General features: G+C 35.7%; 1 protein-coding gene across 1 annotated transcript in view; it reads right to left on the reverse strand.

The window, feature by feature from the left end:
• Nucleotides 1–1778: 1778 nt before the first annotated feature.
• Nucleotides 1779–12155, reverse strand: part of LOC106871864 (tubulin-specific chaperone cofactor E-like protein) — a 33756-nt gene continuing 23379 nt past the window's right edge. The window contains exons 4-8 of the mRNA XM_014918599.2: nt 9140–9221; nt 6482–7181; nt 5404–5462; nt 3134–3270; nt 1779–1951 (exon numbers count right to left, since the gene is read on the reverse strand). Of these exons, the coding sequence (XP_014774085.1) occupies nt 1779–1951; nt 3134–3270; nt 5404–5462; nt 6482–7181; nt 9140–9221 (1151 nt within the window). The remainder of the gene's footprint in view (nt 1952–3133; nt 3271–5403; nt 5463–6481; nt 7182–9139; nt 9222–12155) is intronic.

Here is a 12155-nt window from a genome sequence, read left to right on the forward strand (position 1 = left end):
AAAAAAAAAAAAAAAAAAAAAAAAAAAAAAATGATTTTAAATTTAAAAAAAAGTTTGAAGATTTCTAATGGTCAGTTAGTTTTCTTCTTAATTACTTTTATTCAATTTAGCTTCCTGTCATCCATCATTCATAAATACAGCCCTGAGATACTTAAACTACTCCACTTGTCTCAGTGATGTCCCACTAACATACAGAATGCATTGGGAGGACATTCTTGAGAGAGCCAATGCCTCAGCCTTTGCAACACTTACTCTTATCTCTGCCTTGCATACTGGAGATCACCTTCTGATGAGCCAAGTAACACTATGTTGCCAGCAAATATCATCTGACTCTTCTTGCACCCACCAATTGTGATACCACTTCCACAATAGCTTCACAAGTCAATCGAGCTCATAAAATTTATGGAAAGCAGAGATTACATTTGGATGCTAGAATTTCAAGCTCCAATATTTGATCCTTAGAAGAGGAGAAGTTGGCAAAAAAAGGTCAAAGCTTTAATTTGGTTTCTGTATCTTTGTCTATGGTTATGAATGTTATATAATGAGTGAAAAAAATACAAGCAGCCAAAATGAGGTTCCTCTGAAGAATCTCTAGAATAATATTATTCAACAGGGTGCATAGTTTGGGGATCAGGGGGTTTCTCAAGATCAAGCCACAACTTCTCCACATTGAGAGGTCACAGCTCTGGTACTACGGTCATGAGATTAGAATGTCACAAGAAAGAATCACAAGATAGATTCTTCAGACAACTAGCAGATACATGAATTTCATTTAGCTGGTTGTGATTATTTCAAAATTCCAGTGTTTTTACAAATTTCGTGTACCCTGCAATTTTTCTTGCATAATCTTGAAGTGTGTGTACCCTAGTTTGAAAACCCTGATCTATATGGATCATTTAGGAGACAAAAATGTTAAAAAAACTGTTTATAATTAAATAAGAGTTAAAGGACTTTAGATGGCTGCGTGGTTAAGAAGTTTGATCCCACAACATAGTACCCTGAGTATCTTCTAATATAACTGTGGGTTGACCAAAACCTTACTCTGCAACATAGTGCTGTGAGTAATCTCTTTTGCACTACAGGGTACAAGGTAATATTACCAGTGCTGGCGCCATGATAGGACACACCTAACACACTCTGTAAAGTCGTTGATGTTAGGAAGAACCAGTGTCCAGTAGCAAAAACCGTACCAAAAGAAAATTTGCAAGTGTGGGGGGGGGGACTGGTCAATGACCACATTACTAGTAGTAACTTTGACTTAGACTGTGATGATCTGTCCAATCCATTTCCAGCATAGAAAGTGGATGTAAAATGATGATGATGATGATGAGGAGGAGGAGGAGGAGACACAAACACACATGCAAATATATTTTTATATGGAATATGTATCTTTTGCCAATGTATAACAGGAAAAAAATACAAACTTAGGAGAGGAATAAAAAATTTAAAAAAACCCATGGTGTTTCAAAGTTCTTGATGGCATTTGTTTTGCAACAAGTTACAGACATTCCCTTATCACTTGCCATTGGAAAGACACTGAACCAGTGGTTTGGCCAGTTGAAAATTTGTAACCAATGATACTATTGTTTACGAACTGTGATACAATATAAATAAATAAATAAAAAGAGGTGCAGGGTAGAGAAGCTAACATATATCTGGAATATTCTTTATGATATCTGATGATATATTGCTTGGCATCTAATACAGCAGCTAAAAGGAGATATAATGATGGATTAAACAAGGGAACTTCATATTAACAAAAAAATATATATATTCACTTACTTCAGTGATAGTGAAAGACATTTGGCAATGTGTTTACGTAATTTACCAACAGACTGGACAACATGAAGTCTTTCAGAGAAGATTTCTAAACCATTGTAGATGAAAATGATGTTGGCCCATCTTTGATATCGGGCACCAAGATCAATGTCTACCAGTGGCTTCAATTTCCCTGAAACAAAACAACAATTATAATTCATTTTTACATCAGTCTATTCATCCTGGTGGGAAAAGTTTCATCAAATATATGTTGTTGTTTGGCTCCCAATTTTAGCTCCTGATTGAGTAAATCTATGATCAAAAATATGCCAAACATGACCATCACAATCTTTTTAAGTAGTAGCATATCTTGGATCATATTATACAATGAGTTCTTTTACTGATATGGTAGCATGTAATTTGAGGGAAATTTTGCTGCTATCTCAACCATTTCAAGCAACCACTTAGAGTAGGCATGGGCAACCTTTTCTGAGCAGCAGTCTGCATGAGACATGACTGATCACCAGGTGAGCCACACTCTACTTCCAAAATTCAAGATAGTTTTGCGTTAGGTGTGCCATTCAGAAAATCCTGTGAGCAGCGGGTTGCCCATGGCTGGCTTGGAGGCTTGCTCATTGAGTTGATGTGTCTATTTATAATCTTCTGTCTTCAACCCCTTCATGACTATATTTCTAATGAGTACACTATGGTTATGTATCAATAACTTTTCAACATAATCGAGATGTTGTGGAAGTTTCAGCTGTGTGGTAAGAAATTTACTTCCCAACCACATGGTTCTAGGTTCAGTCCCACTGCATGGCACCTTGGGCCAGTGTCTTCTACTATAGTCTTGGGCTGACCAAAGCCTTGTGACTGGATTTAGTAGACAGAAACTGAAAGAAGCCCATCATATGTGTGTGTGTGTGTGTGCATGCATCTTTGTGTCTGTTTGTCCCCCACCACCATTTAACAATCAGTACTGGTGTGCTTAGCGGTTCAACAAAAGAGACTGACTGAATAAGTACTGAGCTTAAAAAAAATATGTACTGGATTCGATTCATCCAATCAAAAGAAAAGTCATCAAGGTGGTTCTCCAATATGGCTGCAGTCAAATGACTGAAACAAGTAAAAGAGAACAGATAATCAAAATGTTAGTAATATAGGCACATTTATGGCTGTGGGGCTAAGAAGCTCACTTTACAATCATGTGGCTTCAGGTTCAGTTCCACTGTGCAGCACCTTGGGCAAGTGTCTTCTACTGCCAATCAATGCCTTGTGAGGGTATTTGATTTTTTTTTTTTTTATCAACTACATGACTTTATGACAGAGTTGTCAGTTTGCTACAGAGAACAATATGCAAAACAAAAATATTTACCATGCTTAGCTTCCAGTTCACAAAACCAAATAGGTTTATCAATCTTCTCACAATAATATCGCAAAAATTGTCGTTCGGCTTTTTCTTTTTCTGTTAAGGTCACTTCACTGCCATTGAGGCATGAAATATTTGGCAAACTTAAAAAGACGAAAAACAAAAAATATATATATATGCGTATATATTTACAATATACTTATATAATAACAAACTTATAAAAATAAAACCCAGTTACTGAAGTAGCAAATTAATAAATAAAATAAGAATGCAGAAAATCATATTATATCAGTTAAACAATTTGACTTCATTGCCAGTGCTGCTGGACTGGCTCCTGTGCAGGTGACACATAAAAACACCATTTTGAGTGTGGCTGTTACCAGTACTGCCTGACTGGCCCTCGTGTCAGTGGCACGTAAAAGCACCCACTACACTCTCGGAGTGGTTGGCGTTAGGAAGGGCATCCAGCTGTAGAAACTCTGCCAGATCAGATTGGAGCCTGGTGCAGCCATCTGGCTCACCAGTCCCCAGTGAAACCGTCCAACCCATGGCAGCATGGAAAGTGGATGTTAAACGATGATGAATTAAGGCAGAGAGCAGGCAAAATCATTAGTATATCGGACAAAAAGCTTAGCAGCATCTCTTCTGGCTTAGCCTTCTGAGTTCAAATTTTTCAAAGTCACCTTTGCCTTTCATCCTTTTGGGGTTGATAAAATAAATACCAGTCAAGCACTGAAGTTGATGTAACTGACTTAGCGCCCTCCTCCAAAATTTCAAGCCTTGTGTCACACCCTTCTTCTCTCTCTCAACAACAACTTCTCCCCTTCTACATATATGTTGTGATGGACAGACAGACAGGGGATCAGTTTGACTTTTATAATATAAGATTTCAATATTTCAATGGTAAAAGATTTTATCTTCATAGCCCCTTCACAGTTATATATGACTAATAGGTTGGGGACTGCTGCTCTATGAGGTTACTCAGCCTGCCACAAAAAGCAGCTAGATTTCCCTCAGACCACATCTTGCTGTCTTAAAAAAGTATAAAAAGTTCATCATATGATGATAATGAACGACAACATTTTTTTGAGCTTGAAGTCATACATAATAAGCTTGTACGAAATGGATAAATTTCAAGGGTAGGCAGTTCCAGCAATTTGGCAGAGTCATTAGAGAATGGGGCAAAATGCTTTGTAGCATTTGTTCAGGATAAATACTCTCTGCGTTCAAATGCTAACAAGATCAATTTTGCCTTTCTTTCATTCTTTGAAGGTTGGTAAAAGGAAGTACAAGGTCAAGCTAGCAGATTGATATCATTACAGTCATATGAAATGCTTTATAAAATTTTGATTCTTTGTATTCTGAATTCTTGGGTAGCAGACTTAATCTGTACCCAGTCGAACACCACCAGCTGGTCCTTGGAAGCTTCTTATGTTGCAAATGTTTGAATTAAATCTCTGGAGTACACTTAACATCCTACATTTTATATTTTACTTAGTGAAATATAACTTGATTTTTGTTTGCAGTAAATGTTGTGTTGTGGCCTTCGTGTATGCCTATGGCTTACTGTATAACATATTCATGAATACTTTACATTTTATCAAATACTAGGCTGCTAACAATTGCTATGCTGCAGGTGAAAAATATTTGTTAAAGTCTATTTTTGAAGTCTAAGTTGTAATGTGTTGACAGACTTGCACTTAAAATTCCCACATTTTAAATCAAAACTTGTTATTATGGTGACAACACTACCTATCTATCTATCTACCTCTCTCTCTCAATGTATTTCACTCTCAACAACAATATCTTTATCTCCTTCCCTTCTTCCCTCCTACATATGTCTTATGATACAAGAATAAGGGCAGGGAATCGTCAATTAATAATAGAATTAATAATTAACAATTTTGCCAAGTAGTTCAGTATGAAAAAACCTTTATCGGTAAAACCATTTATCATCATAAATATACAGGGATTAGCATTGAGTTGCTTCTCCAACATACTGAAAATTTTTTGACTGCTATTTCTAAATTTTCAGTATGTTGGAGAAGCAACTCAATGCTAATCCCTGTATATTTATGTCTTATGATAGATAGACAAACACAGATCAGCTTGCATTCTATAAGATTTCAATGGTAAAAGATTTTATCTTCATGCTTCTCTGAAGACCGTCTACTGTTCAGCTCTCTCTAGAGTTTCTTACTATCATTCCTAATACCTCACTTCACAATTTAAGAACTAAAAAAAAAAAACATTAAAATATTTAACAATCCTCTTACCTGGCAATGTAAAGTTTTCTTCGTTCTTCAGATGAAATGTCCAATAAAAATGGAATATCCTGATTATTAGAAAAGAAAAGGCGTTAGAAGCAATGAAATAATGGAAAACCTATCTGATAGATAAAAGCTTGTTGTATGAAGCCTAAGATTTTCTCAGGTTGGGATTTTCATACAAGCCTAAGATTTTCCCAGGCTGGCACCATACACTCAGTGTCACTTTGAAAGGGGATAACCATAGTATAGGTGGTGGTTCCTTTCCCCCATGTTGGGTTGCAATTCAAATCTTTGAATAAGCAGTGATATATAATTCCACTGCCTTTCAAGACAGATAAATGCCAGAGAAAGATTGAAACTCTTGCAGGTGTGGTGTAAATGTAAATCAATGTATTGTGAAATTTGCTGTCTGATCTTAGTTGCAAGTTCCTTTAAAATCCAACTAAAAGTCCCCAAGGATTTTAGGACCATAAAAAGTACATTACCGAAATTATTCTAAGCCATTGTAAATTCTTTAAAAAAAAGAATTTTGATATTTATAAAAGACTGAAGAACTTATAGAAAGAAATAAATTGCTTAAAAGTATAAGATACTATATGAGGAATGTAGAACAAAATAACAATGCCACCAATGACAACGGCAATGATTATCATAATGATTATAATATATATATTTATTTTATAAGCTGGCACCAATGTAAAAAGCACCCAGTTCATTCAGTAAAGTGGCTGGCATTAGGAAGGGCATCCAGCCATAAAAACCATGCCGAAACAGACCTCGCTGGTGCTGGTGCCATTCGAAAAGCACCCAGTCCACCTTGTAAAGTGGATGGTGTTAGGAGGAATATCCAGCCATGAAAACCATGCCAAAACAGATGTCACTGGTGCTGGTGGGGTATAAAAAGCATCAAGTCTTCTCTGTAAAGTGGTTGGCATTAGGAAGGGCATCCAGCTGTAAAAACCATACCAAAACTAAAAGCAGTCCAACTCATACCAGCGTGGAAGACTGATGTTAAATGATATTGATGATGATGATAAACGTATATTGTATGTCTCAATAAATGGAAAATATGGTCTGAACTTACCATCAAGCGAATAGATTTTAATGCAGGGAATTTTCTAAGTTGTGCTACTTGATCCCATCCGTTAACTGATGTTTTACTAAGACACAAAGTGTGTAATTTCTCAAAGGGTCTTCCTAATACTTTTTGGTCACATAAATAGTCCTCTTCATTTATGATAAAACTGGAAGAAATACTGCTACCACAACCAGAATCATTGAACCGTGGACTTTCACAACTGGAAACTTCTAATGTTTCTTCAATCTCCTGTTTAGAAGAACTATTGCTTGAATCAGAATAAATCACATTTTTGTAGTTGATATCAATAGGCTCAGATTCCATCTGATTTTCTTCACAGTCTTGTTTCATTTCAACATCCTGAAGACAGTCAGAATCTGACCAGGTTTTGCAGCTGATAACTGTGAATTCTTCATTCTGGGATCTAGAATGACACTTCTCAGTAATATCATTAAATACACCAAGATACTGCCCACAAGATACAGAATTGTCCATGAGAAGTTTTCTACGAACATTGGAAGATTTCAATTTGGTTTCACGCGGAGAACTTGCTTCGGAGAATACCTCCTGCTTCTCAGGAGTTTCAAAGGAATAACTAGTTTCTTCTAATTGTTCAAAATGATAAAACAATTCATCCACAGGATTTCCTGATAAAACAAGAGATTTCAAATTTGGCAGATAGCGCAACTTCCATATCTCGAACCAACTGGAAAGGAGAAGAAAAATTATATTAGGAGTACTGCATTCATAAAAGATTTTTCATATATAACAGTTTCACAAACTGAATTTATCTTAACAAGGTGAAAATATATAGAGAATTAAAAATTTTTTTTTTAATATATATATATTTTAATAACTCCCCTGGAAGAATACAAATCCAGAAGATGCTCTCGTCTAAATTTGCTAGCTCGTGGTATGCCCACCTTCCCACCCCCTCCACCTGTACCGAAGTTCCTATTCTCTGTCATCCTTTGATTGTCTCCCATGAACACTTCTAAAAGCTTAATGTCATCCCCAACTCCTACCTAGGGTTTATCGATCATATAGTGCATAAAAATGATGGTGTAGTGTATGCAGGTTGAAGGCTATTGTTTGTTCATGCATTCTGCCAAATGTGAGCTTTCCTTTTAGGTACATGACGCTGCTGTCCCCCATCCCAGGGTCTCACGGGCCCACATCTCTCACACCCTCAGAGTTGGTACACTGAAAGGTAGGTCTGGTAAGATGCTTGAATGAAGATGTGTCGATTTGTGCTGCCTCCAAGAAATAAGGTGGAGAGGAGGTTCCTCTAGGTTCTTCACAGACAAAGAACACAGGTACAAGATTTTTCTAGGCAGGGAACACTGATGGGGTCAGGGGTATGGGTATACTTCTTGCGGAGAAATGGGTTGATAAGGTAATCGAGGTAGTCAGAGTATGCGATAGAATACTTAAGATTAGATTAGTGGTACATCATGGGTTAGCAACCATTATCTCGGCCTATGCCCCTCAGCTTTTTATCAGAGACATCTGCTTCAATTTGACCAACCTGTTTATATATTCAACAAAAAGTTCCTACACAATTTCTATCTACCAAATTCACTCATTAGTTGACCTGGGTCTATAGCAGAAGACATTTGCCCAAGGTGTCACACAATGGAACTGAACCTAAAATCATGTGGTTGCAAAGCAAATTTCTTAACCACACAGTCATGCCTGCACCTATATAAGCAAAAATTAAATGAATCATGACACAAAAGACTATCTAAAAGTCACCGACTACTCAATAGACCATAAATACATTAGAATGTAAAAGTGTCTTTCAGAAACAGTCTGAGGTCCCTAGTAACCAACTTAGAGGCTAATATGTTGCCAATCCCTGGTGTAATGGCACACAATTTTGATAAAACTAAATACAACAGTGAAGTAATTTTGTTTGATGGCACTGATTTTTGCACACCCAATATTCACACAGACACACACATAAAAGTCATAACTTGGTAAATTGGAACACAATGAGATAACATACTGATTTACTGAGTGGGGATGAGGAATTAGAATATGTGATGCTCCTGCCTTTTTAAGGTGGTTAGCATCAGAAATTCAATTGTCAATCATAACTGGGCCTCAGATTCAGCATGGCAGGAAGAGGCTTTTTAATTTATTACTTTAGAAGAGTGATGAGTAAAATAAATAAATAAATAAATATAATATATAGAAGTAGGATGTAAATAAACAAGCAATAGTCTGTGTCGGCAATTCATTTTATCGTTAATTTTGTGTTTTTGCAAAAATGCTGGAGGTCTCCAGTGCCACAGGCTCAACCACAAATCAGTCAAAATAAAGTGGCTGATATTTTGGCATTTTGCCCCTCTCGGATTGACAAGCAGCAAAGGCTGGACTGGCAGCCAAACACATCAGGTCACAAGGTTTTCTGTGAGGATAAGGACGAGAAAATATTTACTATATCAGCCAGAACCTTTCACTAGAAAGTGATGTTTGCTAATGGTTTGGAATACATATACTGGAGATAGAATGAGAGGGAGAGAGAAAATAGTGAAGAATAAAAATTGAGCAGGTAACAAAATGACACTTGTTGAAAAGCAATCACAGTAGAAAGATATTCATTAAGAGTGCCAGCATATTTGAAAAATGAAGAAAGGAGAGTCAGTAAGTGTTTTATACCTGTTTATATAGTTATCATTCATCCATATAGATTGCACCCGCTGTATTTTGTCCAGATGCGTACAATCCAATACCGTGTAACCTAGTCGAATGAAAGACAAAAAGCATTAGAGTTAATGTGAAGCATCGTGTAACAGTAATAGTGATTAAGAAAACTGCTTCAAGGCAAGTTTGAAAATAAAGTATAATAAGAATGATGATAAGAATAATGATTTCAAATTTTTGCCAAAAGGGCAAGTTGGGGGAGGGTATTAAGTCGATTACATTGACTCCAGTGTGTAACTGGTACTTTTTGGGGCATGGAGCTAGTCAAGTACATCGAACCACAGTACATGACTGATATTTATTTCATTGACCTCGAAAGGATGAAATACAAAATTGACCTTAGCAGACTTTGAACTCAATAATAATAATAATAATAATCCTTTCTCCCCAAAAGGACAAGGTCTGAAATCTTTAGGGGAGGAAGGCTAGTTGATAACATCAACCTCAGTGTTCAAACTAACACTTTATCAAACCCTTCAAAAGATGAAATTCATCACTTTGATGATGATAATAGTTGTCATTGTTTAATATCCACTTTCCCATAGTTGCAATGGATGGACAGAGTTTATCAAGGCAGATTACCTATGGCCAGATGCTCTTGCTGTCATCAACCCTTACCTGTCTCCAAGCAAGATAATGTTTCACTTTGCCAAACAAGTTTGCCGCCTTGACATCTTTACATATTAGTAATCATTATTATTGGCAATGTTACGTAACACCATATAACATGGTTAAAATTCTTTCTATTAATGTCTGATAACCTGTTCTAACTCCAGATTTTACTTCACCCTTTTGTGTCTGTATTTCTAGTGAAAAACTACTCTGTGTTTTATTTAATTTTGAAAATAATCAAGAATATAAAAATATTTAGTGACATAACTAATCTTTTTCATTATTAAGCTGGTGTTTAGAACTTAATACAATGGATTTACATAAAATTATGACAAATCATTTTAATTTATGCATAGTCTCACATAGATTGGTGCCAAAAGAGTTAAACTACAGTCAGGCTTCTCAGAATTTAATCCTTTGACTGTCCAAAGCATTTTTATAAGTTTGTCCTTTAGGACATCCATGCTTGTTTTCAGCCTTTTAGTTAGCCCTTGTTTCATACTTTCCATATATAAAGCATTCCTTTTATAAGTCCTTGCAGTTGAATAAATTAAAAATATGTATCACACATGATGCATGGATGCCAGGGAAATATGTCCCGTGTATCACATGTGAGACACAGGACAGACAGAAGGTTAAAGAAGACAAAATCAAAAGCAAATTTTACTCTACTGGGAGTCCACTCTGCTAGGTGGTTGGTGTTATGAAAGGCATCCAACTATTAAAATCCTGCCAAGACAGTCACAGAAGTCTGGTGCAGGCTTCTGCCTGGCTGGCTCTAACTGTCCCACCCATGTCAGCAGGGAAGGTGGATGTTAAACGATGATGATGAATATAATTAAGAATCTGTGGAACATAAATATCAAACACCTCAGCCATTCAAGCCCTACAAATATAATAAAATGACTTAATTCCAATAAAATGATATCATTTAAACTATATTTGAATTTTAAGGTTCTTTTATATCATTCACATATTCTGTATTCTAATTTTGTAGGCACAATCTCATCAATGTGTAAGTCTGATAATTGAGGAATGTGGTAGATTTCTCATTTGAATCTTGTCATCCCAAATAATCCTTTCCTATATAGTCACAAGACCTGAAATTGTTATGGGAGCCGGTAATTGATTACTATGACCTCCCACCCCTAATAACTGGCTGGTACTTATTTATCAACCCCTAAAGGATGATAATCAAAGTTAACCTCAATGGGAATTGAACTCAGAATGTAAAACCAGGTGAAATGTTGTTCAGCATTTTGTCTAATGTGTTAACGATTCTGCCATCTAGCAGATCAAGGAAAACTCCTGCTTGGGGAATTGAACCCCAGTCTCCCATGTGACAGGTGGGTGTTATTAAATAAAACATTCTAAGAACAAACCTATCCTGAAGGCACTGTGCTGTGACTTCAAACAGAATCAATTATTTGACTAGCTCTAGTCAACTTAGATGTAGTTGATACTTCTAGTTTACAAGAGTGAGAAGGTTTAAACAAGTGCTCCCAGCTGTAAAACAACAGCTCAAATACTTCATTCAGTTCCTCATAATACATCAACAAGAAACTGAAGTTATTACACATCAACATAACAGTCAGAAAAAAAATCTTTCAAACTGATGAAAAATCATTAGATAATAAGCTAGATAAAATATGGTTTCATTGCTAGACTGTACTGATTATAACATACACAAACCCACGAGAACATTAATATGAGCCCAACAAGGGAGCTTTTATGATTTCCATGACTTGCAAGAAATAGCAGCCATATATTTTCTAAATTACACTCTTTCATCTTTAAAAGAAACAGAAAAACAAACGAGAGAGAGACACATGGGATAATGCTGTCCTAGATACATTATATCTGAAAACAAAAAGATTATGTAGTTAATGACTGGTTATGGCCTTTGATCATACGTCCCCTCAATCAGAGTTGACCTTGAACTGAACAACAACAACTGGTACACTGCAATACTGTACATATACCAACAGTCATTATTTACTAATACTGCTGTCATTATGCTACAATTCACAAGCATACATTGATAATGAGATATGAAAGATCAGTCCTTTTGTTGGCAGGATGTCAACTAACTGATTGCGTCAACTCTGATTTTCAAATATTACTAACCTTGAACAATATACTCATAACTATAATTATTTAAAACTTATTATGTAAACAAGATAAATATAACTATTAATTTTGTTAAAGCAAAATAATAATAATAATAATAATAATAATGATGATGATGATGATGATGATGATGATGATGATGATGATAATAATAATAATAACAATAATGATAATGATGATGATGATAATAATAATAATAATAATAATAATAATAATCCTTTCTACTAAA

This window comes from Octopus bimaculoides, chromosome 10, assembly GCF_001194135.2.
Source record: "Octopus bimaculoides isolate UCB-OBI-ISO-001 chromosome 10, ASM119413v2, whole genome shotgun sequence".
NCBI lineage: Eukaryota > Metazoa > Mollusca > Cephalopoda > Octopoda > Octopodidae > Octopus > Octopus bimaculoides.